The sequence below is a fragment of the Sorex araneus genome, chromosome 2 (assembly GCF_027595985.1).
Source record: "Sorex araneus isolate mSorAra2 chromosome 2, mSorAra2.pri, whole genome shotgun sequence".
Lineage (NCBI taxonomy): Eukaryota > Metazoa > Chordata > Mammalia > Eulipotyphla > Soricidae > Sorex > Sorex araneus.
The window spans coordinates 9,981,173-10,009,100 of NC_073303.1; the positions used below are offsets into that span (position 1 = coordinate 9,981,173).

At 40.5% G+C, this 27,928-nt stretch overlaps 1 protein-coding gene across 1 annotated transcript; it reads right to left on the minus strand.

Moving 5' to 3' along the window:
- Positions 1-866: 866 nt before the first annotated feature.
- On the minus strand, positions 867-19,316 carry LOC129401595 (E3 ubiquitin-protein ligase TRIM38-like). Its single transcript, XM_055124297.1, has 6 exons — positions 18,933-19,316; positions 17,224-17,319; positions 6,041-6,271; positions 4,910-4,932; positions 4,703-4,815; positions 867-1,375 (listed from the first exon to the last, which is right to left on the minus strand). The coding sequence occupies exons 1-6, from the start codon at positions 19,314-19,316 to the stop codon at positions 867-869; spliced, it is 1,356 nt and encodes a 451-aa protein (XP_054980272.1).
- Positions 19,317-27,928: the final 8,612 nt, after the last annotated feature.

Sequence of the window (27,928 nt, forward strand, 5' to 3'; positions counted from 1 at the left end):
CTTTCTTTCTTTCTTTCTTTCTTTCTTTCTTTCCTTCCTTTCTTTCTTTCTTTCTATTTAGTCACAGTGAGATAGTTACAAGGTTTCTTGTTTGTGCTATAATCAGACAATGATCAAACACCCATCCCTCCACCAGTGCACATTCCCCACCACCAATATCCCTGGTATACTCCCACTTTCCCACCCTCCCCGAATAGAGAAGGGATCACTAAGAAAATGATAGTTGGAGGAATCAGTCAGGATGGGAGATGTCTGAGGAAAGTAGATAATGCACTTTGTTTCTTAAGTGAATGCTATTCTTTATTAAAACTATATTTTTATTTCTCCAAACTGAGCTTGTATTTACTCTTGTGAGTCATATAAACCTGTCCTGTTATCGGGGAGGAACTGCTTTAGTTCTGACTGTATTCTCCAAACATTTTCACAAGACACTGTAACTGTAAGGGAGATTGAATGGGGGTTATTTCCATATTTTCATGATCAAAAAGCTTTGAATTTCTAAGAAATCACTGTTGTGAATTTACCTAGGCCAAGTATTTATTTCATAAAACTGAATCCAATATATGGAGTTAAATGGACACTGTATGGTCTTTGATATTAAGTAATTTCCCTCTAAAGCAGGTTCCTCATTCGTGGTACTTGCTTACAGTCTTTATATTCATACATTTAATGCAAAACTATTAGGTATCTACTAGAGCTTAGCAACATTCTAGGTTATGGGAAATAATGAAAGCAATAATCAAAATTTCTTTCCTCACAGAATTTAAATCATATTCCTTTGAACTGGATACAAGAATAAGAACACCGTACTTTTTCCTAAAAATCTCAAAATCTTTCTCTTTTAATTTTATACAAATATGGATTAGTTAGTTAATGCAAAGACAAGAACCTCCACTGATACAGAAATAAGGCCGGACCGGCTCAGGGAAAGAGGCCTTTGGGAAGGTGAAGATGTGGGATATAGTAAGCAAGTCGTAAAAGGAGACAAGTCCAGCCTCATAGTCCAGGAAAACTCCTATACAATGCAGGGGCTGCTGCATATTGAGAGGTGTTAGGGTTGACATAAGAGCTACATAGTTTTCATCTTCGCAGTGTCTGATGGCCCAGAATCCAGACTCAGGATCCCGCGTCTTGTCATTGTCTCTTGACACATTTTCCAGACAAACCCCGACATCCCACAGAGATCCGCTTATTTCAAACAGCCCAAGGAAATGTTTGCCTGAGGTGAAGGCTTCACATCCCAGGACACAGGGTAGGTCTTTAAACCCAGTAGGAGTGTCAGGCTTCACTTGGGGCCTTCCACAAGTCACCTTCATTTTATTCTTCTCCACAAGTAGGTCACTGTGAGCTGTATCTGGATCTAGAGTAACATCAACTGCAAAAAAATTAACAAATTAAAAAAAAAAGACAACAAAATGATATGGTTACTTCACGCTTAATACTCAGTAATATTCAAATTTTATCAGCCAATCATTGAAAGAAAAATTTATGTCTGACAGCCTTGATGAAAATTTAATCAAAATTATTGGTAAGAAATGAAATAGAAATCAGATCTGACACAAAGATTGGTGTGTAGGATTGAAAAGTGGATATGTGCTTAGAACTGGGCAGGACTGTAATTCTGTAGGATTGTAAAATATCTGGTGGTAGCAACAATAGACTAAAAAAGCTCTGATTAATACCTGTGCTTATTTAACATGATTTCCATCTTTCTCACAGTAATAAATGCCAAAGATAAGATGAATGTATTTGACATATTTACTTATTCTCTTCTCCATAATCCTCCCTATTTTCCCAAATGACAGAAACACAATATCAGAATGGAAAAATTCATTTAATTCCATACTTGGCTATTGAAGACAAAGAATGCTATTGGGGCCTTAGAGCACATAGATACAGATAGACTTTAAGGATTCACTCTCTTGGATTTCCCATACACCATAGGATTTGTTCAAGGTGATGTCCCAAGGACAACAAAAGCAAAAAATTGATCTCAGTAGACTTAAAAAAAAGAAAGAAGGGGCCGGAGCGATAGCACAGCGGGTAGGGCGTTTGCCTTGCACGCGGCCAACCCGGGTTCGATCCCCGGCATCCCATATGGTCCCCCAAGCACTGCCAGGAGTAATTCCTGAGTGCAAAGCCAGGAGTAACCCCTGAGCATCGCTGGGTGTGACCCAAAAAGAAAAAAAAAAAAAGAAAGAAAATAGAATAGTCATAATGCTACTAGCCAATAGTACAATGTAAAAATTAAAACATAATAAGAAGTTGTTCTAATAGAAAGCTAGTCACTTAGTTGCCTAAAGTGTCCTTGGTTAAAGGTTAAACACCAAGCAGAATAATAAAGAATGCAGACATACTTCTTAGCTGTATTTTTTTTCTCCAGATCACTCCCCACTTTTTAATGACTCATTTTTCTAACCTCAGGACCCTTACAAACCAGCTTTGTTCCTTCTACCTCACTTCATTTTTCTTAGCCAATGAGAGTCCTGGGGAGAACTTGTGAAACAAAGAGGTGGAGTGGCAGTCACTACATCAAAGCTTCTTCCCAGTGCTCTGAGAGTCTGCACTTCTCTCTCTTAGGTCACACTCTACTGTTCTTCAGATCCATTCACCTGTATTTGAGGCTCTGCACGGTGAGAACTTTCTGATTATCTCAGCTCTGATTGCTTCAGTATGCCTTATTCATTGTTCTAAATTTATTCTTTGTTTAGCACATTTATTAAACTATCCTCAATGTGTTCTTAACAGGAGATGACTGACCACATTTGAATACTTTGAATGGTTAAAAAAATGAACCTTGTGAGAAAACCCAACCAAAATGAGGAGATTAAAGAGAAACCAAAATAAAAAGAGGGGGGTGGTGTTCAATCGATAAAAGATGAACAGACTCTTCCTCAAAGAAGTCACGCAGATGACAAACAAAGACATGAAAATGTTCTCCATCATTTACTATCAGGGAAATTCATATCATAATTATATGATATAATTATGATATAATTACGAGCAATGAGATTTCATCTCACATCAGTGAAGCTGATAAAGGGTTAAAAAAACAAAACAACCCGTATTGGAATGGATGTGGAGAAAAGGAATATTCTTCCATTGTGTCTGGGAAGGTTTTTTGGTTCAACCTTCTGGAAATGGACACTGTCACTGTCACTGTCATCCCATTGCTTATCGATTTGTTTGAGCAAGCACCAGTAACGTGTCTCATTGTGAGACTTATTGTTACTGTTTTTGGCATATCGAATACACCACGGGTAGCTTGCCAGGCGCTACTTTGCGTGCGCAATACTCTAGGTAGTTTGCTGGGCTCTCCGAGAGGGGCAGAGGTATTGAACACGGGTCAGCCTCACGAAAGGCGACCGCCCTAGCACTGTGCTATCACTCCAGCTGGGAAATGGACAAATATAAAAAAATAAGAATTAAACTTCTATATGACACAGTCGTTACACTTCTGGGCATCTACCCCCAAAGGCCCAAAAACTCTATCCGGAAAATACATTTGTACTTCCATGGTCATTTCAGCACTAGTAGCAATAGTGAACATCTGGAAACTACTCAAGTTTCCAAGAACAGAAAACTGGATAGAGAAAGTGTGTCATATATGTACATAACGATCAATTTATCACTGTCATCCTATTGTTCATCTTGACGTCACTTTGAAGAGACAGTGACCATGTTGGGAGACTCATGTGTAAGCATTTGAGTTTTCTTCAAGAAACACATGGAGGCATGCAGCCTGCAACCAACAAAGAGCTAGTACCTGAGATCCTACAGGGATAAAAACGTAAATTCTGCCAACAATCATATTGTGTTTGGAAGTGGATTGTGCTGGCTCCCATTTTAAAACAGCCTAGTTATCAAATTTGTACAATATTTTTTAGTCTAGGCGAGGATTCCTCTGAGCTATAGTAAGATTACCAAAATCGTGTGACTTGACTGTTCTTATTGGAAAGGGGGCGGTGTTGGTGCCTCACCTGACTATGCTCAATACTCACTCGTAACTCTGCACTTAGGATCACTCCTGCCTGGACTCAAGGAACCACATAGTTTGCAGAAATCAAACCTGGGTTGGCTGTATACAAGACAAACACTCGATCTGCCATGCTGGGCTCAGACCTGACGCTGCATTATTTTTAACCACTGGATTTTCATTAAATGAATGGAGAATTTTTCAGAACTGTTCTCTATTTCATAGCCTTACACATCATAAAAAAATATGTGTTTCAGAGATTTGTAATGTAATTGTAGGTTATTTGGAATTAAAGTAATCATGAAAAGAATAAAGAAACAAACAGAAAGATTTTTACTATGTAGCACGTGGTTTTCATATGGTTGAAATGCTTATTATGCTGCCTAGTCTTTTCCTAAAACCACTGGCAGAACAGTTAGTTTTCACCAAACTTTCTGGACTTACACTGGAAATTGAATCACTATGTTTTCAACCATCTTCTCTATATCTTGTATAGTTGATGATTTGTTTTAAGTTTATCATAGTCCACTGGAAAGTGTTTATGCTTATGTTTTTCATTGGGACAGACATAGAGGTTATTTCCTTGAGGGACATCACTAGTGAGCTGGAGAGAAAGAGTTTGAAGGGTCGTCAAGAAAAACAATACTCTACATAGAACCTGTACAGGAAAGAGTAAAAAATGTGTTGCCCATCTGTATTATTTAGAGAAATATTAATGTCACATACCATAATCAGTCTCAAACAATTTTGTCAATTCAGAGAAAATTCTATCAGCATCAAGCATAGTGTGAATTTCCAAAGAGACGTCCTCTGGTGCATTTAACTTCATAGCAGAAATCCTGATAAGAAGAGTCCAGAAATTTCATCAAAGAAGCATTCCATTATGCTCCATATAGATGTTATCGCTCCCTCCTGAAATCAAAGAGCACTCACCTGTCCAAAGTGTCTTTTGCATCCTACAAAGTAAGAAAATAATTTGTTGGTATAGAAAAGTAGCATTTCATAAAACTTTGATGGATGGATGTTTATAGTTATGCCAAAGAGTAAATAGAATGGTTTTACTCCATTATTAGTGAATTTCTAGGGAATGATTCCCATCCTATTCCCTAGAAAGAATTCTTCTACATATTACACCTGTGGTCCCATACCCATCTGCATAACTTTCCACAGACTATCAGTTATAGGTACTGTGATAGACCATTGATATTCAACTCAACCCTTGTTTACCTTCTCTAGTACATACACAGCTTTTGAGAGAAACACTGACCCATTATATTACCACGACAGTACCTGATCAACCTCAGAGTATGTTTCATTATTTTTGGAACACGCAGAGTTATCATTTCAACAACCAGATGCGATCTGTTTGAGGGAAGATCAGAATTGTCTCAAACTTGCTCACTAAGCACTTTTTGCATTCAGTGATCTCATTTCTTCTGAAGAGGTCACAGAGGACATTGTTTCCCATAAAGGTCCCTACAAGCGAATTCCCATAGAGCCCTGGAAACTCACTCAATAAGAGGGTGGAAGCAAGTATGCACTGAGGTGCCACCTCAATCCTTATTGAAAATAGAATAAGGATTTCAGACATTTATCACAGTATGCAATATACTTACTATAGCTAAAATCAAACTATCTTGCTCTGTTTGAGCAAGATACAGGGGCAAATCTTGAAGTAAGTCTATCATTAATTTTGATGAGCCATTTTAGCCCCCAACAGTCAACATGAATATCTCTGAGGAGGTCATTTGACACCTGGAATCTCTGCAATTGAGACTGAGGCTAACGTGCCTACCAAAGTTCTCCCATGGTTCCCAGAATTTCCATATCTATCTAAGGAGCCTCATTTGTATCCCTTTATTTACACAGAGACACTCTACAGACTATCCCCGGATATCCGTATATAGGCATGTATATCTAAAAGAAGTACTCATTTGCATTCTCCTTACTTGTGCAAATTTTTGAGAAATAAGAATTCAAGCCCTTTCTCTGAATTCCTAAGCAGTTTCTCTAAAACCTCAGGAACTGACGCCTTTATCCACTCCTCTACATGCACACTTTCACCTGCAGTAACTCCTGGGCTGAGCCCTGACATTTCCTCTCCAGTTCAAGGATGAGTTTGTTGAGTTCTTGGCTTTGCTTCTCCAACTGGGCTTCACTGTCCTGCAGTCTCTTCAGAACTTGCTCTTTTTCATTCTCCAGTCTCCATAGATAAGATTTCTCCTCCATGTGTAGAATCATGTGAAAAAGCTTAAATCTAGACTTGATGAACTCTTCTTTACACTGAATGTCAGCCTAGAATGAAGAAAACATATTCCAAAAATGGGGGAATTATATCTTTAGAAAGATAAACAATCAAAATATCATAGTTCCATTGAATTAGAATGAAATAGAAATATTATAGGAAATAAGGTAATTGTCAGGGATTTTGACTTCTCTACATGTGACTTGGAAATTTTTCTGTCCACTACCCATGACTGTTATACTGAAGGAACAAAGAATACCCTCTGTGAGTCCAAATTGAGAATTCAAAGATTTCAGGGCAGAAGTTTGGAAAAAAAGCCTCAAAAGGCCTGAGCCCAGTCCCCAGCCTCTCACCGAGAACTGCACTAACAGGCCACCTGCCACCACCCAGTGCATGGAACCCACTTATCCAACACGTGTGTTGACCCACAGCGTTGCCTCCCTACATCTACCTTTCATGGCATGACTTAAAAATCTCTAACCACAGAACTGTGTAGATGAAGAAGTTGCTGTTTCTACACCCCGCATATTAGGCATTAGTTAACCCAGGCCTCACATTCTTAACCTATCAATATGCCATGATAACACACAAAGATAGCCTCTTTATAGGCTTAAAAACATACAACAATATGGGACAAAATTCTAAAACAAAAAGGTCACAATGGTAAAACAATGCAAAGACTCATGAGGCTTAATGATTGAAGTTGCTAGTCCAGATGAATCAAACAGTGATAATTAACTATGTAAACTTTTAGATAAGGAATTAAAAATAAAGCTTTTAAGGATGTATCAAGATCTCAAAGAAGCAATGGAATGCACTGCTGTTAATATCAAAATGATAGGAGACCAGAAGTGAGGAAAATGCAAATGAAATCAAAAGCAGAAATGGCACCTAAAATAAATTGGTAGATGAAATAAAATACTCAGTGGAAGGCCTCAGCAACAGACAAAGAACTGCTGAGGACAGAATCAGTGAGCTCCAAGATGACATGCAAAGATTCACCAGATAATAGCATAGAATGGAAGGGAGCCTTAAAATTAATCATCAGATGTCAAGAGAAAATCGCGATGAAGCCAAGAGGAATAATATAAGAATCATTGGAGTCCCAGAGGGATGGGAAGAAAACCCTGATGAAGAAACTATCAAACACATAATTGCTGAGACATTTCCAGAACTGAATTCCACATGCAAACAGAGTCAGGAGGCTTGAAGCATACCAGCTAAAAGAAATCCAAATAAAAACACTCCAGAACACACCCTTATAAAATGATGAAAACCTTAGATAGAGATAAAATTATGAAACCCGCAAGGTCAAAGAAAGAAATTTCTTATAAAGGAGTATTTTCAAGATTCACAGCAGACCCATGTGATGAAAGACTAAGGGCCTGATGATAGTGGAGGGATATAGTGAAAAAAAGTCAATGAAATAAAAGCCTCACCTAGAACACACTACTGAGCTATACTCGCTTTGATATCAAAAAGAATAGCATACACATTCACAGACAAACAACAACTCAGGAACTTCACAACCTCAAAGCTATGGTTACAAAAGCAACTAAATGGGCTACTTTAAGACAAGGTAGGCCCCACAAATGCACCAAACTTTGGCAGAAAGATGGGACAACACCCCATAACAATAATCAGTCTCAATGTCAGTGGGCTAAATGCACCAATTAAAAGACATAATAACAGGATGGATCGGAAAATTGAACCCAACATTCTGCAGTCTGTAAGAAACACATTTGAACAGTCAGGCCAAACACAAACTCCAAGTGAAAGGATGGAAAACTATTGTACAAGCAAACAACTCCCTCAAAGAAGCTGGAGTGGTCATACTAATATCAGATCACATAGACTTCAGAATGAAGAAGGCTACTGTTGGTATATAGGGCGCTGCTGCCCTTATACTGATTACACAGGTTACAAGAGACAGTTAAGGCCATTTCCCTTTTTTATTTTTACCTTTTAAAGTATATCTCTTTTTTTAAAAAAAAGTTTTATTCAATAACCATGGGGCTGGATTGATATCACAATGGGTAGGGCATTTGCCTTGCATGTGGCCAACCCAGGGTTGTTCCCTGCTCCCCTCTAGGAGAGCCTGGCAAGCTACTGAGAGTATCTTCCCCGGATGGCAGAGCTTGGCAAGCTACCCATGGCGTATTCAATATGCCAAAACAATAACAAGTCTCAAAATGGAAACGTTACTGGTGCCCGCTCATGCAAATTGATGAGCAATGGGATGTCAGTGACAGTGACAGTGACAATCTCCCTGATATAGTTATAAGTTTTTATGTTTGGGTTACAATTACATAATGATCTAACACCCATTGCTCCACCAGTGCACATTTCCCACAACCAGTATCTCCGGTATACCCCACTTTCCCACCCTTCCCCTGCCTCCATGGTAGACAATATTCCCCATACTCTCTTGTGTAAAACACAAAAAGAAAAAGAAAGTCGAGCGCGGCGGTGAGGCAGGTGAAGGAACGGAGCCAAGACGGTTGATCTCACCGCAGTTTATTCCGATCTTCTTTCTCCATTCTCCTCTGATTCTCCTCCTGCTTCTTCCTCCCCCATCCTACTTCATTCTCTCTCTCTCTCTCTCTCTCGATCTGTGTATCTGGCCCCCGTGGATCTGGCCCCCGTGAATCTGGCCCCCCAACCCACTCTTACATCCTAGTTAAATCTCCACTGCATGAGGGGGTTGGGGCATACACATAGGTGTGGTCAGCAATAGGGTAAGGTTCTTTTCCCTCAGGGGATGCTTGTCCTAGGACTTAATTCTCTTTCAGCAGGAGGATCCACCCAAGGGCAGAGTCCCATGAATGTGTTTCTCTTCTCCTCAGCCAGCAAACATATAAGAATTCATAATATTAATCATTTTGTATGGACACAATAAGAGATGCATTAAAGCTTATAGAATTGCTCTCCTGGGGCCATCTCAATCTCAGACTACAGTGCTCAGGCCAGATCAGTCTTTCCTATTCCTGGCAGGGTCCCAGTCTCATAATTACTATTGGATCATGACAGCATTTGTCTATGATCAAGCTCTTAACTTATAGTTAAGAATTAGGCACTTTGGCCAGGCCCATCTCGATGCCAGGGTAGCACACAACTCACCGCTTGCCCTGGATCCTTCCCGTCCCACGTCGGGGACCCTACTTTGGGGTGCTAGGAACTGAGGGCAACTGAGGCTTAAGTGGAGAAAGCAGATGCCCGGGAGGGAATAATATTCGAGGCCAATTAAGTCCCAAGTTACAAAAACAAAATATTGTCTTCTTGTGTCTATACAAAAAAGACATAGCTTTAAAGTAAATTATTCAAAAGGCATAAAGAGGAGAGAAAGGCAATATTATAATATTCAGTGTCCTAGGAAGCTCTGACCTTACAAATTAGCAGTCATATTAAGGGAAGAGCAGATAAACTGGTAGAAGTGGTTACAGATAAACAAAGGAATGGGAGTGACTCGGGAGCACTTTGATGGGTGTGACTGATAAACCTAAGCTCCTAGTGGCAAGGGGGAAAGGACAAACCAATGATATCCAACACTCTCTCTATACTTTTTGGCATTATGGCTGGCAACACAGACACAGAGAGGTCATCACGTTTGGTCCATGATATTCTTTCAGAACACATCATCTATCCTGACTGATTTCTCCAGCCATCATTTTCTTAGTGATCCCTTCTTTATTCCATCTGCCTTCTCCCCTCCACTCATAAAGCAAGCTTCAAGCTATGGGAAAATCTTCCTGGCCCTTGTATCTACTGTCCTTGGGTGTCAGCCTCATGTTTGATACATCTACACAGTGGAATACTATGCAGCTGTTAGGAGAGATAAAGTCATAAAATTTGCTTTTAAATGAAAAGACATGGAGAGTATCATGGTAAGTGAAATGAGTCAGAAAGAGAGGGACAGACATAGAAGGACTGCACTCATTTGTGGATTACAGAATAACATAACATGAGGATGACACCCAAGGCCATTTCTTAGTGACCAAAGGATCTGTACATCAGGAATGACACACACTCCTAAATGTATATGCACCTAATGAGGATCCAGCAAAACACTTACAACAAATCCTCACAGAGTTGAAGAAAGATATTGATAGCAACACAATAATAGTGGAGATTTCAACACTGCTTTATCACTTCTTGATAGATCAACCAGACTCAAGCTGAGCAAGGACATACTTTATTTCAGGAAATAAATGGTAGACACGGGCTTAGTACATATATATGTATATATATGTATTTATATATGACATTTCATACCTCGAAAAACATTCTTAAGAGCACATGGATCATCTACAAGATAGATCACATGCTGGGCCACAAAACATACCTCCATAAAATTAAAAGAATAGAAATTGTATCAACAGTCTTTTCAGACAATGATACACGGAAAACAAAATGAATCACACACAGAAACAGAAATTTAAATCGAACACCTAGAACTTAAACAACTCATTAATGAAAAATGAGTGGCTTAGAAAGGAAACCAAAAAGAAAATCAAAAGATTCCTGTAAAGGAATGAGAATGAAGACACTAGTTACCAGAACCTATGGGACATGGCAAAAGCAGTTTAAAGAAGAAAGTTTATATCTCTATAAGCAATCCTCAGAAAGGAAGAGCAAGCCCACATAAATAACTTAACCTCACAGCTTAAAATCTTGTAGAATTGGGGGTATGGTGCCGCCAACAGGTCAACCTGTACCTGTGGTGTGTGTGCATTAGCAGCCTGATGGTGCCTTCAGGCTTCCCCAAAATTGCTACTGTGCCATTGGTCAGACCCAGCAACTTGGGACCAAGTTGACCGAGAATCTAAACAGCCAAAAGTTAGGTATGTAGGAGTTGCACACAAAACCACCTCCGACTTAGCTATACAAGCTCATTTATTTGCCTTATTTCAGAGATTCATAGATAAATCTTGAAAGAGATCAAAAGCCACAGTTAATCTTTGCCCGAACCATGGCAGAACATACTGGGGTAAATCAGAGGAGGGTGTTGGCCTAGAGGTCCCCCCAATCACAGCCCCCATCAGTTGCTTGCTTTCACAATCCAAAATTGCCGCCACGCCTCCAGCCTGAACTCTACCATCTCAAGATAGACCTCACCAAGATATAATCTGCTGACAATTTTGTAATGTGTATCTTAGTGCAACAACAGCCCTGGCCCAGAGACACGCAGTGAGTCCCAGAAGACACCACAACACCAGCGATCTCTCCAGGCACCATACTGAGCCAATTTTAACATGGCACCTTGGCTGGAGCAGGTGTGCTCTCAACACCTACTCCAGATGGAGTCCCAGTGATCAAGAGCTTCCACGAGCAAGGCCCAAGCGTGCCGGTTCCCGTACTAAATCTGCAGGCCACATGGTGGAAGAAGACCCGGGCTGTCCCTCCCTGGGTCCCTGCCCACCCAGCAGACTTGCTGTCAAGCCCACAATTTGCCCCTGGGTGTCATTTTAACACACTAACAACCCTGGTCCAGGGACATAGCAGTGAGTCCCAGAAGACACCACAGTGCCAGAGATCTCTCTGGCCCCACACTGCACTAATTTCACCAGGGCAACCCTGATGGAACAGGTGCAATCTCCCCATCTACTCCAGATGGAATTCTGGTGACCAAGAGCTTCCATAAGCAAGGCCCAGGCATGCTTAAAATCTTGTAGAATTGGGGTTATGGTGCCGCTAGCAGGTCAACCTGTTCCAGGGCTCCAGGACTAAGTCTCTAGGTCCCATGGTATCAGATGATCAAGGCTGTTCCTCCTCAGGTACCTGCCTTCCCAGCTGACTGGCTGCCACACCCACAATTTGCCTTTGGGCACAATCATAGTGCACCAACAGCCCTCATCCGGAGACACAGCAGTGTGTCCTGGAAGACATCACAGTGCCAGAGATCTCTCCGGGCTGCAAACTGAGCCAATTTCACCAGGGCAAACAAGTTTGAGTAGGTGTACTCTCCCCACCTACTCCAGATGGAATCCCGGTGACCAAGAACTTCCACAAGCAAGCCCCAACCCCACCCCTGGTATGCAGGTTCCAGTACTAAATCCTCAGGTCTCATGGAGGCAGAAGAACTGGGCTGTACCTCCCTGGGTCTCTGCCCACCCAGCAGACTGTCATTTCCATAGTTTGCCTCTGGGTGCCATCTTAGCACACCAACAGCCTGGTCCAGAGACTCTCAATTGAATCCCCAAATGGATTAGTGTCCTACAGAGATGTCTCTGGAACCCAGCCATCTATAATCAAGAAATTTACATTTACAATTGCAACTGTGCAAGCTCTCATGATATTCAAATGAGCAATGGAAAATAAATTATTCAGTGTCTGACCCCACAGGTAGAATTGAGTGGGGGGGGGGGGAATTTTGAGCAAAACATAATGTCCAAAATGAGAAAGTGAGTATTTGGGAAATTGTCTGCCATAGAGGCAGGGTGAGGACTGGGATGTGTGTGGTGAAAAATGTGCACTGGTGGAGGGATGGGTGTTTCATTATTGTATGGCTGAATCTCATGTGAAAGCTTTGTAACTCTATTTCACGGTGATACAATTAAAAAAAAAGTAATGTGGAGTTCATGCCCAATTCAATCAGCTTAATCAATGGCTGAACAAATAGCAGGACTACTACATTCTTCATCATCATCATCATCATCATCATCATCATCATCATCATCATCCCCTTGATCGTCAAATTTCTCTAGAGGTCTCAGTAACATCTTTGTTCGTACAAGCCCTGAGATTTGAGAAGCCTCTCTCTACTTGTCCTTCCAACGATGCTGTACTAGAGGCTCTTTCAGGGTCAGAGGAATGAGACAAAACTTGTTACTGGTTTTGCATATTAATACACCATGGGGACCTTGCCAGGCTCTCGCATGTGGGCAGGAAACTCCCAGTAGTTTGCCAGATTCTCCCAGAGGGAGAAGTAGGCTATAAGATACCGTAGGCGGTCATACCTAGGGACTGCCCCCAGTGCCATGTAATCCTGTCAACAGCCAACATACAGAGTCTTTTTTTTTCCTTTTTTTGGTCACAACCAGCGATGCACAGGGGTTACTCCTGGCTCTGCACTCAGGAATTTCCCCTGGCGGTGCTCAGGAAACCGTATGAAATGTATGAAATGCTGGGAATCAAACCCGGATCAGCCAAGTGCAAAGCAGATGCCCTACCCGCTGTGCTATCGCTCCCGCCCACAACATACAGAGTCTTAAAAGCCAGCTTCTTAAGAGAGCGACTCAGAGAATCTCTTGCCTGCGCAAGTTTTGATTAGAGTCTATCAATTTGACAATAATTAGTATTATTGAGAATTAAGGTCCAGTAAAAAAAAAAGGAATTATTTAACACATGTGGATTCCCTCTACCTTGATAGTATTCAAGCTGAAATAAAAAAAATCTTGATCTCCTAAAATATCTTGAATAGTTGATAAGATTATTAACTTCATTCTGTCCTGTAGAAACTGAAATTCTTCTACTGACCATGGCCTAATCTATGGTCATGGCCGAATCTATACCACTACATTCTTTTCAGCAGAGAGTCTCTTGCCCACGCGCCTGGCTGTCTTCCTTGGAGGGGATGGGCTCCAGCTTCTCTCCCCACCCCAAGCAGAGCTCCTGGCGACTGAAGTCCTCTGGAGCCTAGCCACAGCCATGGTCAAGGCCCCTCTCCACACATTCGGACAAGCCTCACGAATGAAGGAACCAGCAGAGGAACCCAGGTGTGTGGGACTCAGGGCTGAGACCCCCAAGGCTGCTCGGATCAGGACTGGGCCTCCTCCACCCAGATTTCCCATCTCCCAGTAGCTAGGCGGTCACACCCTGGCACCGTGTAATCCTTTCAATGGCCAGCATCCAGAGACTTAAAAGCCAGCTCCCAGAAGCTTGCATCCGCAAAGCTCCTACATTATTAAAAAAAAAAGTTATTGTAGAATGACCAACAAAAGGAACACAACCAGACAGCAAAAAAGAAATAATAAAACTTAGGACAAAAATTAATAACCTGAAATCACCCCCAAAAAATTTGAAAGATCAACAAAACCAAGACATGGTTCTTTCAGAAAATAAACAAGATCAATAAAGCACTAGCAAGATTCACAAGGAAAATAATAGCAAATAGAATCCAACAACTTATCAAAAAAGATCCTATACCATGGCCAAGTGGAATTTATTCCATGCATGCAAGGATGGTTTAACATTCTTAAGTCAATGAACATAATCCATCGTGTCAATAAAAGGAAAGATAAAACCATATGATTATATAAATAGATTCAGTGAAGGCATTTGACAAGATCCAGCACCCATTTCTGATAAAAACTCTCAGGAAAATGAGAGTCAACGAAACTTTCCTCAATATAGACTAAGTCATCTATCTACCACAAACCCATGGAAAACATTATTCATGATAGCACTGTAGTCCCATTGTTCATCAATTTGCTCAAGTGGGCACCAGTAATGTCTCCGTTGTGAGATTTGTTGTTACTGTTTTTGCATATCGAATATGCCATAGGTAGCTTGCCAGGCTCTGCCATGCGGGCTGGATACTCTTTGTAAATTGCTGAAGTCTCCGAGAGGGATGGAGGAATTGAACCTGGATCGACCATGTGCACGACAAATGCCCTACCCACTGTACTATAGCTCCAGTCCAACATTATTCTCAATGGGGAAAAACTAAAGTATTCCTTCTAACTTTGTGAACAAAACAAGCTTCCCTGCTTTCACCACTTCTCTTCAGTATAGTACTAGAAGTACTTGCAATAGCAGTTAGGCAATACAAAGATATCAAGAGCATGTAGATACGAAAGGAAGAATTCAAGCTATCACTATATTCAGATGATATGGTACTCTACTTGGAGAAACCTAAAGCCTCTACCAAGTAACTCCTAGAAACAATAGGTTTGTATAATAAAGTGCCAGGTTATAAAATCAATACCCAAAAGTCCATGCCATTTCTATCTACAAACAATGAAAGAGATACTTTAAATAATTCCATTCAAAAGAGGTCCTCAGAAAATCAAGTACCTTGGCATCAGCTTAACAAAATAAATGCAAGGCCTATACAAAGAAAACTACAAAACGCTACTTCCAAGAACAGAAGAGGTATATGTCATTAGGAACTAAAGACATATACCCTACTAGTGGATCTGGAGAATTAATGTTGCCAAAATCGCAATATTGCCCGAAGCATTATACAGATTAAATGCAGTTCCTAAAAGGATACCCATGACATTTTTCAAAGAAATAGACAAAACAATCCTGAAGTTCATATGCAGCAAGAAACTTGCACGAGTAGCTAAAGCAAACTTTGGGAAAAAGAGGATGGGTGGCATTACCTTTCCCAATTTCAAACTGTACTACAAAGCAGTACTAATTAAAACAGCATGGTATTGGATTTCAAACAGATCTGCAGACAATGGAACAGAGTTGAATATTCTGACACAACCTCTTGAGTATATGATCACATAATTTTTGACAAAGGAGCAAGAAATGTGAAGTGGAGCAAGGAAAGCCTCTTTAACAAGTGGTGCTGGGAAAACTGGACAACTACATGCAAATAAATGAACTCAGGCCTCTGTGTAATGCCAAACAAAAATTCAGATCCAAATGTATTAAATATCAGACCTGAATTCATAAAGTACATGGAGAGAACAGTAGCAGTACCCTCCATAATATCGAAGCTAATGGCATCTTCAAGGATGAAACACCAGTGATCAAGAAAGTGGAAACAAATATAAAAAAAATGGGATTATATTAAACTGGGAAGCTTCTGGACTTGAAAACAAAAAGTAACCAAAAATACAGAAGAGCCCACGGAATGGCAGAAATGATTTATCCAATAACCATCAGAAAGGAGTTTAATATCCAGGATATTCAAGACACGGTAGAACTTTACAAGAAAAAAGTCCTCCAACCCCATCCAAAAATGGAGGGAAGAAATGAATAGAAACTTCCTCATAAAAGAAATTCAAATGGCTTGAAGGCACACGAAAAATGCTCTACATCGCTAATCATGAGGAAGATGCAAATCATAACGACAGTGAAATATCATTTTACACCACAGAAAGTGGTACACAACAAAAAGAACAAGAACAACTAGTGCTGGAGCAGATGCAGGGAGGAAGGAAGTCTCCTTCATTATTGATGGAAATGCCACTGGTACATCCTTTATAGAAAACAATATGGACATCCATCCACAAACTGGACATAGAGCTCCCATATGACCCAGAAATATATCTTCTGGGAACATATATAACTTAAAAATGGGTGGGGGTGGCAGGAGGGATAATGGGAACATTAGAGGTGGAGAATGGGCACTGGTGGCGGGATGGGTGCTCGATCATTGTATGATGAAATGTAATTATGAATGTTTGTAAGTCTGTAACTGCATCTCACTATGATTCAATACAAAAAAGAATGAAGAAGCCTCAAAAACTAATGACCTGTGAAATTTGAGTATAAATTTTTGGTTACATCAATGTGGCCAGAAAAGTTGACTCTCCTGTGCAGTCTGGTCAATCATAGAATTAGACCTTAGTCTGCCATTGAAGATGTTCTTGCACCATTTTCTGCTATGCTTCATGAATTTTTTGAATGAGTCCCACTGGGAGAGATTCTTTTCCTCACAAAGATTACTTTCAGGGAATGCAAATTATTGCAGGCCTAGCATTGTGGTAAATTTCTCACAGTGGCATGTCTAAACTTCAAACAGGAAGGTACTTTGAGATGTTTCAAACTTATAAACCAGTCAAGATGAATCTCAGTAAGGACACCACTTCTGCTTTTCCTAACTGATATTAGGACTCCTCAATCATCACTTCTGAAAAGTAAAAGTAACAGGAGCTCAATTCTCAGATTTGTACCCAATGAGGAGCATTAAAACAAATAATTTGAGATTTATCTACCTAGTCTAGATGAATGAGATGACAGCATCCAATTGGTTTGCCTAATTCCTCTGTATGTCTTAGCTCTAGGGGGAATATATTTGAGATTAGTGAACTCAAATTCTTACCTGAAAATCTTCTATTTCCTCTCTTATGTCCATTTGCCATTTCTTATATTGTTCTTCTTGTTCCCTAAGGTATGCCAAAGTATTCTGGTAGGTTTCCTGAAGGAAAGAATTGTTTGATGATGGCTTATTAATTTGGTTAATTTTTCATTAAATATCTCAGAGAGATGACAGACTTTCAATCACAGAAATAATATTGAAAACTTGTATAGTCCTTTTGCTTTCAAGGATACTTACTATGAAATGAAAAATTTGATCTCCCAAGAGGGGAGTGTCTGCCATAGAGGTAGGCTTGTATGGGAGAGGTGGGAAGGCAGTGGGAGGGAAGCTGGCAACATTGGTGATGGGAAATGTACACCAGTGAAAGGTATGGGTGTTGGAACACTGCATGGATGAGACCCAGTCAAGAATAGTTTGCAACTATCTCATGGTGATTCTATAAACAAAATTTTACCAAGTTTTAATCTCCTGAACAACCTGAGGAACTGTCAAGGTTATTATCAATTTTCTAATTTATAAACATGTTCTTCTATTGAACCATGGCATAAGGTAGGCAATACTAAATTTTTCCCAGTGAACATTATACAAAGAACAAGAATATGGTAATTTACAATAATATTTTATACAACTATGTCTTCATTCCATAAAACTAAAGATTATTAACACCTTGATATATTTATTCGTACTGTTAGTATCATTATGTATAAGTCAGGGTTGGCCAACTATCACTAAAGTTTTTTCAAAGAGACCAGGGACAGATGGAGAGAGAGTTCAAGGGTTAAGGTGCTTGCCTTGTAAGAGCAGATCTGGTACGATCCTGCATATCCTTTCCCAAGAAGATCCAGAAAAGGACTCTGAGCAGAGAGTCAGGAGTAAACCCCGAGCACCTGCTGGTGTGGTCCCTAAATCCAAACCCAAATGGAAAATTCAAAGGGACAAATGAAGGTCAATGAGAAAGAGAACGTGCTGTGATCAGGAATCTGAATTTGAACTCCAGAACTCTATTTTCTTTGAGAGCCAATGGTTATGATACTGAGATTCCTGAACATGGCCAGGTATGGACCTGGTGTCAAGCAGCACTGCAGGGCCCTGCCACTGAATGGTCAGGCCACTGGGTCTTGTATCACACAAAGTGAACACTGGATCACAGAACACAGCTAGGAAAACACTCTGGACAAAAATAGAAAAGGAGAGGGAAAAGCTGTTATATCTAATGAAAAAGTCATTATGCAGGCAATTTTAACTTATTCCCATAAAGCTTTGCAAACATCAAACTTTATTTCTTAAAAATACCTGCTACCATCTTATGGTCACACTGTAAGGCTAAAATTGTCTATCTTAAAAGTAGTAATCAATATTCTAGCTCTATAAATTAGTGTATATTCTGACTCTGTGTGAGTATATAGTTATACCTATCAGTTGTTCAGAGCTATCAAGGGATTTATGAGATTTTTTTTCGTAAGACACTGATATTTTGCAGTGGGCAAATACTTTACAGATATCAGTGTCCATGGAGATTATGAAAACACTCTGTGTATATGCATTAATATGCCTACATATGCATATATTATATGGACAGCCATTACTAACATTATCTGAAGACTAAAGTGGTGAATGCTATAACATCATTTGTGTTTTAGACTAAACAATTTTAGGTCCATGGGTGCCAAAGAGGAACGGGTACTTGATGAAGCACTCTGGACAGTACTCGCCTTGTAGCTCTGACAGGCATCTGCAACAAGGACCGTGGTGTGCCCTTTGTGCTGTGGTGTTCGCTCACAGTACGAGCAGATGAGCTGAACATCATCTTCACAGAAAAGAAAGAGTTTCTCTTGATGTTTTTCACACAGAAGTTCCTGCTCCATCTTCTTAATGGTGTCAATGATGCTTTCTAGCTGCTTAATGGGCCGGATGCTCTCCCTTTGAAACTGTGCCCTACATACAGGACAATGGTAGTTTTCCTGCGAAGGTGACTTCTGTTGCTGGTTCTCAAGATTTTCTAATATGCAAGACTGGCAGTAGATGTGCCCACAGTCTATGGACACTGGCTTAGTCATCAGCTCCAGGCAGATGGGGCAGGTGACTTCCTCCCTCATGGTGTTAGCTGTGCCTGAGGCCATGGTTTTTCCTGGAAATCTTTAATACTGAAAATAGAGGAAGAGATCAAGCAGATGGGATTTTTCTCTAAGTGATGGAAATAAATGTTATCTCAGTCTGATGGGAGTGACAATTTCAGAGCATGATTTTTGAGTGTGGAATACAGTGTTACTATCACAAGATATTTAGAATAGATTAAATTTTAAATATTTTTATTCGCTTTTTGGGTCACAGCCAGCAGTGGCAAAGACAAAAATCAAAATCAATAATCCAAGGCAATGTAATGAAAGCACCCAAAATCAAAACTATTCCCTTTGACAACACCTGACAATATTTACATAGGCTGTGAACTTCCAGCCAAGTTACTGTGAAGAATATTCACATATAACCTTTCCAAAAAGTCACTCAGACCTCTTGCTCCTGTAGGGAAGCTCAGAGTCTCTTATAAGCGTGTTACTCTATCTTTTCTTTTTAATGCAATTACTTTACATTAACCTATACAAAAAAATCTTGGTAATAGTCTCTATCCACATGCCAAAGACATCATTTATTATTACAAAGTGAGTCCCATCTCAGAGACAGCAGATGTTTTACATGAGCAAATAATAAATGTAGTATACCACTTCAGTGAACAGGTTTAAATGAGCAAAACGACTGTGCAAATACTTCTCAAAAACATTATTCCCCAGATATGTGAAAAAAGTCAACACCATTTATTATACAGAAGTGAAATTCAAAAAATAATAATATATTACATGTTCCTGAGAAAATATCCTCTATGTTATAGATAATTTTAAGGATTGTAAATGACTATTATATGCAGACAGTTTTTCTTAACAAATTTATTTGCACAGTAGCATCAAAATCACCTCTTTTAAAAATGCTAGATTACAACCTAAAGACAGATATATTATAGAAAAAAGTTATTTCAAAATATATGTTCATGAAATCTGACACACATCCCAGAAGATTATCAAGATAATATTCTTTGGCTGTGTCTTCTTGGTACTGATGAAGGGATCCCAAAAAGGAGAACATAATACTTTTAATTTATTCCATGTATGTACTTTTATTTCTATCTCTGTGTCTACCTCAATCATTTCTGTCTGTCTTTCAATGTGCCTGTCTTCCATCTCTACCTCCTGCTCCCCCCGCCCTCCAAAACACACACACACACACACACACACACACACACACACACACACACACACAGAAAAGCCTTAGGCTCACTGAGCCAACCTTTGTCTTATATTTTCACGCTCTACCCCAAATACTCACAATTTTATAGTAAGTCTCTTTAGCAGCTTCTTTGCACTGAGGATTCAACAGGGATTTCAATCGAACTGGATTAAACTCCCAAGTGAATGTGGAATACAGATCAGAAGTGAAACTATTGTGGGGTTTAAAGTCTGTTTGCCACATGTTAAGTTCACCTTCTTCTGACTGGGTGGGGATCTGTAGGAGCAACGCCTTTACAACCCAGCAATCAGTAAATCCAAGTGATGGGACTGGAGCCATAGTACAGCTGAGGGAGTTTACCTTGTACCTGGATAACCCTGGGTTTGATCCTTAGCATCCTTTACGATCCCTGAGGATTGCCAGGAGTGAGTTCTTACTGCAAAGCAAGAAATAACTGCTGAGTATTGCCAGGTGTTGCCAAAAACCAACCAAACAAACAAACCAACAAAATCCCCCAAACAAGTGACACAGGAAAAATCCAGGAAGCTGATCCATGAGCCCAGGAAACTGCCAAGAGCCAGTGTTCTGACTTTCACTTCAGATCTCTCTACATTAGTTCGGAATCTCCTAGGAGTAAGGAAACTTCCTGGTCCTTGGGAAATTTTTCTCATTGGTGTGATATATTTTAAGCACATCTGAAATAAGATGGAAAATAAGGTATGAGATAAGCAGGACTCCCAGTGACCACAAACCCAGCTTCCCTGTTTGTTGGATATCATTGGTTTGTCCTTTCCCCCTTGCCACTAGGAGCTTAGGTTTATCAGTCACACCCATCAAAGTGCTCCGGAGTCACTCCCATTCCTTTGTTTATCTGTAACCATTTCTACCAGTTTATCTGCTCTTCCCTTAATCAAACTCTGTTAATTGGTAAGGTCAGAACTTCCTAGGACACTGAATTTTATAACATTGCCTTTCTCTCCTCTTTATGCCTTTTGAATAATTTACTTTAAAGCTATGTCTTTTTTGTATAGACACAAGAAGACAATATTTTGTTTTTGTAACTTGGGACTTAATTGGCCTCGAATATTATTCCCTCCCGGGCATCTGCTTTCTCCACTTAAGCCTCAGTTGCCCTCAGTTCCTAGCACCCCAAAGTAGGGTCCCCGACGTGGGACGGGAAGGATCCAGGGCAAGCGGTGAGTTGTGTGCTACCCTGGCATCGAGATGGGCCTGGCCAAAGTGCCTAATTCTTAACTATAAGTTAAGAGCTTGATCATAGACAAATGCTGTCATGATCCAATAGTAATTATGAGACTGGGACCCTGCCAGGGATAGGAAAGACTGATCTGGCCTGAGCACTGTAGTCTGAGATTGAGATGGCCCCAGGAGAGCAATTCTATAAGCTTTAATGCATCTCTTATTGTGTCCATACAAAATAATTAATATTATGAATTCTTATATGTTTGCTGGCTGAGAAGAAAAACACATTCATGGGACTCTGCCCTTGGGTGGATCCTCCTGCTGAAAGAGAATTAAGTCCTAGGAGAAGCATCCCCTGAGGGAAAAGAACCTTACCCTATTGCTGACCACACCTATGTGTATGCCTCAACCCCCTCATGCTGTGGAGATTTAACTAGGCTGTAAGAGTGGGTTGGGGGCCAGATCCACGGGGCCAGATCCACGGGGGCCAGATCCACAGATTGAGAGAGAGACCGAGAGCCGGGAGAGAGGCAGAGAGAGAGAGAGAATGAAGTAGGATAGGGGAGAAAGAAGCAGGAGGAGAATCAGAGGAGAATGGAGATGGACATGAAATAAACCGATCGAGCAACCAGTTTGGCCTTCTTCCTTCCTTCGCCTGCCTCGCCGCCTGCGCGCCCTTTCTTTTTATTTTTGTGTTTTACACACCTGTTGTTCTGTGTCTCAGGATGCTTCTCAGTCTGACTCTGCAGATCCCAATGCTGTAGCAACAGCAGCAGCAGCTCCCGGGACTGCACGGGAGCCACTGAAGCCTCATCAGTGAATGTTCTCAGCTGGAGCCACAGCAGCCCTGGCTATCAGTGCTCACGGAGTCTCAGTGTGGGGAAGTTTCCTCTATCCCTGTCTGTGTCCTGAGGAATGAACAGGTTGGACTCAAGGACATCAGTGAAGAATGAAAATTTAGTAAACAAAGAACTGCTCTGGAATGGGGGTGCACCTAGGGGAGGCTGAAGCAATGCACAGCTGCTGTGGAGGACTCTTACTTTGACAGGGCCTGAACATTTGCCACAACTCTTGGGTGATTTCTACCCAACTGCCAAAGACAGTTTGTTTAGAATTTTGAAAAAATCCTCTCTATCGGGGCCGGAGCGATAGCACAGCGGGTGGGGCGTTTGCCTTGCACGCGGCCGACCCGGGTTCGATCCCCGGCATCCCATATGGTCCCCCAAGCACCGCCAGGAGTAATTCCTGAGTGCAAAGCCAGGAATAACCCCTGAGCATCGCTGGGTGTGACCCAAAAAGCAAAAAAAAAAAAAAAATCCTCTCTATCTACCTTTTCTGTTACTGCTTTCTGATTCTTGTATCCTATGACCCCATCCAGGGCACAGTTCATCTATTACCCTCTTAAGGAAACTGAAGAACCTGCAGAGTAACACGACATTTAAGATGGTGAGTGTTTTCAGATAATCTCTCTCCCAACAATTGGCATGGGGAAAACTGAGGTTTTGCTGTCATCTGTCTGCCCTGTGCTTGTGGGTTCCAGTGTGCAATGTTGATAGACTCATCAAAAACTTCACTAATAAAAAGTAGGAGCAAGTGTATTATTTCTCCTCATCTGAGATTTACTGTTGAATGGAGAAGAGAAACAGATGACTGCCTGAAAATAAAGCTTTTCCATATTGCAAACCTCCATTCAAAGAGGCATTATAAAAGTGTATATGCTAGTTTCCATAATAAACTCAAATAGTGACCACTGGAGGCTGGTAGGGAAACTGAGGAATACACAGAAATCAAGTCTGGATCCTAGAGTTGCCTGACTCCTGTGGATGCTTCCTGTGGGTCATTGCTGCTGTGAGGGCTGTGGGGGGGCCTGTCCTGGACATCAGACCTGCACCAGTAGTTGGGGCTGAGAAACAAAAACTGCTGAGAATCAAAATCGTGAAAAATATAAGCTATGCAGAATCATTATAAAACAAACTTTTCAAAGAATTTCTTCTTTTCAAAAACTGCTTGGACAGTGCTCAGTTTGTCTCATTTTCTGAGACCACCCCGCAGGTGGGGACTATGAGAGCAGATTGGCAGCAATCAGTGTCAATATGCAAATATACAAATTAAAAGACCCCACCATCAGTAGTCATAAGGAAAACTCAAAATAAGCTCAAAAAAGAGGTTATTTCACATCTAATGGAAATTTTGTTTAAAGAAATAAGATTTAGAAATTAGAAATGTGCATGTTGTTTGTGACTATGTAAAACGTGCTGTGTGTGTGTGTGTGTGTGTGTGTGGTAGACCCAATGATGGCCAGTTTTTTTCCAGGTTGAAGTTGGTGCTAAGGGAAATAGTTGGTGCTATGTTTTGAACCCTGGGCTTCAGCACGCATATCATGTACTTTGAAACATCCAACATTTCTGCTATCACCTCAGACATGCAATAGTTTTGGAATGCATTTTTGCAGTTCTCTAAAATGTTGAACAAAATATTACTATGTGATACAATACCTCTACGTGTACATATATTCTCAAGAACATTGACTATATCTTATAAGAAAACAATGTAATATATGCTAGCATTATTTGTGGTAGCCCAAGTTGAAAACATTAATACTCATCTATTGATGAATTAATATATACGATGTGAAGTCTATGCAATATAATATCGTTCAGTCAGAACAGATATGAAATAATTTTCTTCATTTGGCATTGAAATTCAGACTCAGACACTGATATTTGTGACAAAGTACGTTATAATTCTTGATGTTCTGTCAGTCAGAAAAGAAATTAAAGCAAGCAAGAGGCATGGGAGCAAGAGAATCTCTGAAGAAAATGATACCAAGATACAGATTAAAGTTTTTCTGTCTCCAGCCTAAAGAATCCCCGAAGTATGAAAAAGGCTGGAAATGCTTTGAGAAACACAGCAGAGGCCCAGATACTGACCCCAAACCCAGCCCAGAGAAGGCCTGGATGCTTTGGAGAGTATCTGCACAGAAACCAAGAGCAAATGAATGTGATGAGGATATGAAAGAGCAACAGAAGTCCTAAGTTCTTCCCTTAACAACATCCTAAGTACAGTCTCTTATCTCCATAGAAAGTGCAAGCTGGTGAAGTTAGAGGAAAACCTATAAAACCTCCTGAACTAAACCAAGCACCATTCAGGTTCTGCATGTACCTGAATCTGGGAAAACTCATTTGGAGATTGTAGCAGGGGACCACAGCTACTTATATATCTTCAAGCAAAGAATGGTTCTTCTCCTGAGCATGCAGTTTGAGAAGAGATGACATGGAGCAGTGAGAGAGGAAGGGGATCCTCCCCTAGCCAGTCAGATAAGACAATCAACACTGGCCATCATTAGGGAAAAAGATGTCTCAGCCAGATTGCCTTCACATCCACATGCCCCTTATAACTTAGGGTGTCTCTCTGCTCTCTCCACTCAGCAGAGCCCACACTGGCTTTTGAGTGCATTTCTCTCATTTCATCAAATACCTCCATTTGAAATTCTTTTCTGTGAGGGCAGACAACAAACTTAGAAACCTAATGGAGGTCAAAACATTTTTCCCCTTTTCTGCAAAGAGAAATCCCTCACTCATACCTGAAGGCATGACATTGAAGAACACATGTGCTGTTCTACTGAGTTCTTCAGTAGACTGAGTGGACTATCCAGAAACCAAATGGGTCTCTATGTAGTTTTCTCCTGTATAGTTCTCCATGTCTGCCTTGTGGGTGGCACTAGTGATAAATTAACAGCCATGGCATACAGGTGTTTGTGGCAAATGTTAGCAGGACATTCCAGGAAATTCCCAAAGGAGATACAAGTGGTTCCAAGGCAGGTAACTTCTGTAGCTCTGTCTGTCTCTGTCTCTCCCTGTCTCATGAAAACATCAGACTTCCCTACAATGTTCTTCTCTTCATAGGTCATTTCTGGTCCTAAGGACACAAAAACTTTCACTTCCAAATATTTCCTGATGTTTAGGGTCAGAGTAAGTCACTGGGAGAGAGCTGTGATGGCATGTTACAAGAGCAGCAAAAGAGAGGGCTACTGCACACGTTATAGCCATCCTTGGGTGTCATCCTATTGTCGAACCTCAGTAAACTGCATCTATTGATGACTCAGAGGCTACAGTTATCCCTGGAATGCTCCTCAGACAGCTCCTGTTGTACCTCCCAAAAGTCCTAAGCCAGAAAAGTCAAGGAGCGGGACTTACCATTCATTGTCTACAAGTGATTCAATCTGTCCCTGATGCAGTGAGAGGGAATAATCAGAACAGAGTCACTAAAAAAACTGAGCTCTAGGAAGTCTCCAGTGCATTGATTGTTGATTGAAAAGGAAGAATGAGGGTGGCAGGAGAGATAGTAGAGCATGCAGGTCATTTTCCTTGCACATGGCCTCCCAGGGTCCATCTCTGGGTGCTGGTGTTCCTTCCAGTTTGATATATTATTGAATATTTACATTGACTTAACATGCTTTAGTGGAAGAAATCCTGTCAATTTATTCTGAGTATTCCAAATGCTGCAGAAGTTAATGGAGTTCCTGCCTGGACTGTCCAAATTTGCCCTTGTAAATGCATGAACTTTCAGTTAATGGTATTACACTACACTTCCTGATTGGTAATACATTCAAAGTGCCAAATTTGTCAAAAATATGGAAGTGGTCATTGGATTTAACACATTCTTAAATGAAAACTTCGTTTAGATGATTATCTTGTTTCATGTACAGTCTTACCCTGACAATGATAAAGTGGTATAAATAGATTAGGCCATGGTCAGTAGATGAATCTCAGTTTCTAAATGACAGAAATGAAGTTAATAATCTTACCAACTATACGGGATATTTTTAGCAGATCAAGTTTTTTCTTCATTTCAGCTTGAATACTATGAAGGTGGTGGGAGTCCCCACGTGTTAAATAACTGCCTATTTTTTTTACTGGACTTGGATTCTCAATGATAATAACTATTGTTAAATTGATAGACTCTAATCAAAAATTTTTTCCTTCACACTACCAGGTAATTGTGAAGAAATTGAGAGAAGTGAATGACAAATACAAGATATTGAAATTATACTTAGAAGAGCAAGAAATAAAATGGAAGGTAAGAAGTTGATTTTATCATTTGAACATATTTCATCATGGAGCTTAGGTTTATAGAAATAACATGCAAATTAAAGTGATATTTTTCTTGCCACATAGGAATACATTATTTCTTTTTTACAAATTATACTACATGAAACAAAATGATTTATAATATCATAAAACAAGATGAACTAAATGAATCACAGATTATCTGTTTTTAGGCTTCTGGTTATCCACATCTGTGAGAATTTGCCCCCAGTTCCTTTCACTGCTCAGCAGTAATTGTCTAGGGTTCCAGATAACTCGGCCTGCTGGAGCCGACAGTGCTCCTCCTTACCTACATTCATGCTTGACTGGGTTGCAAGTTTCAAATGTCTCCAAGTACCTTTCTATTAGAAGCCTAAGCCTACCACTCTGAGAGGACTATCCAGAGACCAAGTGGACCCCATGTGCAGTTTGAGGGCTATCCTGTGGGTGGCACTAGTGGGACAAGAATATACATGGCATACAAGTGCTTGTGGCCTATGTTAGTAAACTTATTCTCCAGACACTTCCCCAGGGAGATGCAGGTGGCTCTAAAAGCAGGCATGTTCTCTGTCTTTGTCTCTGTCTCTCTGTCTCTGCTCTGTCAATCTGTCTCTGTCTCTGTCTGTCTGCCTCTCTCCTCTCTCTCTCTCTCTCTCTCTCTCTCTCTCTCTCTCTGCTTCCACTCCTTACTTCTACCAATATCATTCGGAGTGTTATTGAGAAGAAAAATAAAGAAACTTCACCATGATCTCCAGGAGAACAACTTAAAAAATATCCTTTCAATTATGCATACAAGTGGAAAGACTCTTGAAGTCATGCTTGGTCAAAACATAAAGTTCAAGTCATTGTAAATTTTGTTTCTAGGCAAGAATACTGGAGAGGTCTTTCTCTCCTCTAGTTGCTCATTCCGCTACTTCCTCCTTTAGTTCAGGAGCAGTATCTAGCAGGAAGTGGAATATTAATGAGAAGACAGAGGGGAAATGAGTACAGGCAGCAAGATCTAGAGATAAGAGGCAGCACTGAGGCAGAATTGATTCTTCTCTCTCTCTATAACCCAATGGAGAGGTCTTTCAAATTCATTATGTTAGGTGACAATTACTTGACCAACAAACATTGTCAGGTCAGATAGAATGTCAGAGCCAGGT

Excerpts from the sequence above, each read along its gene's own strand:
- LOC129401595 (XM_055124297.1), bottom strand. The coding sequence starts at position 19,316 with ATGAGGGAGGAAGTCACCTGCCCCATCTGCCTGGAGCTGATGACTAAG. Across the intron at positions 17,320-18,932 it reads ATGCCTGTCAGAGCTACAAG|GAAACCTACCAGAATACTTT; the intron begins GCGAGTACTGTC and ends TCTTTCCTTCAG. Across the intron at positions 1,376-4,702 it reads ATTGTTTGAGACTGATTATG|TTGATGTTACTCTAGATCCA; the intron begins GTATGTGACATT and ends ATTTTTTTGCAG.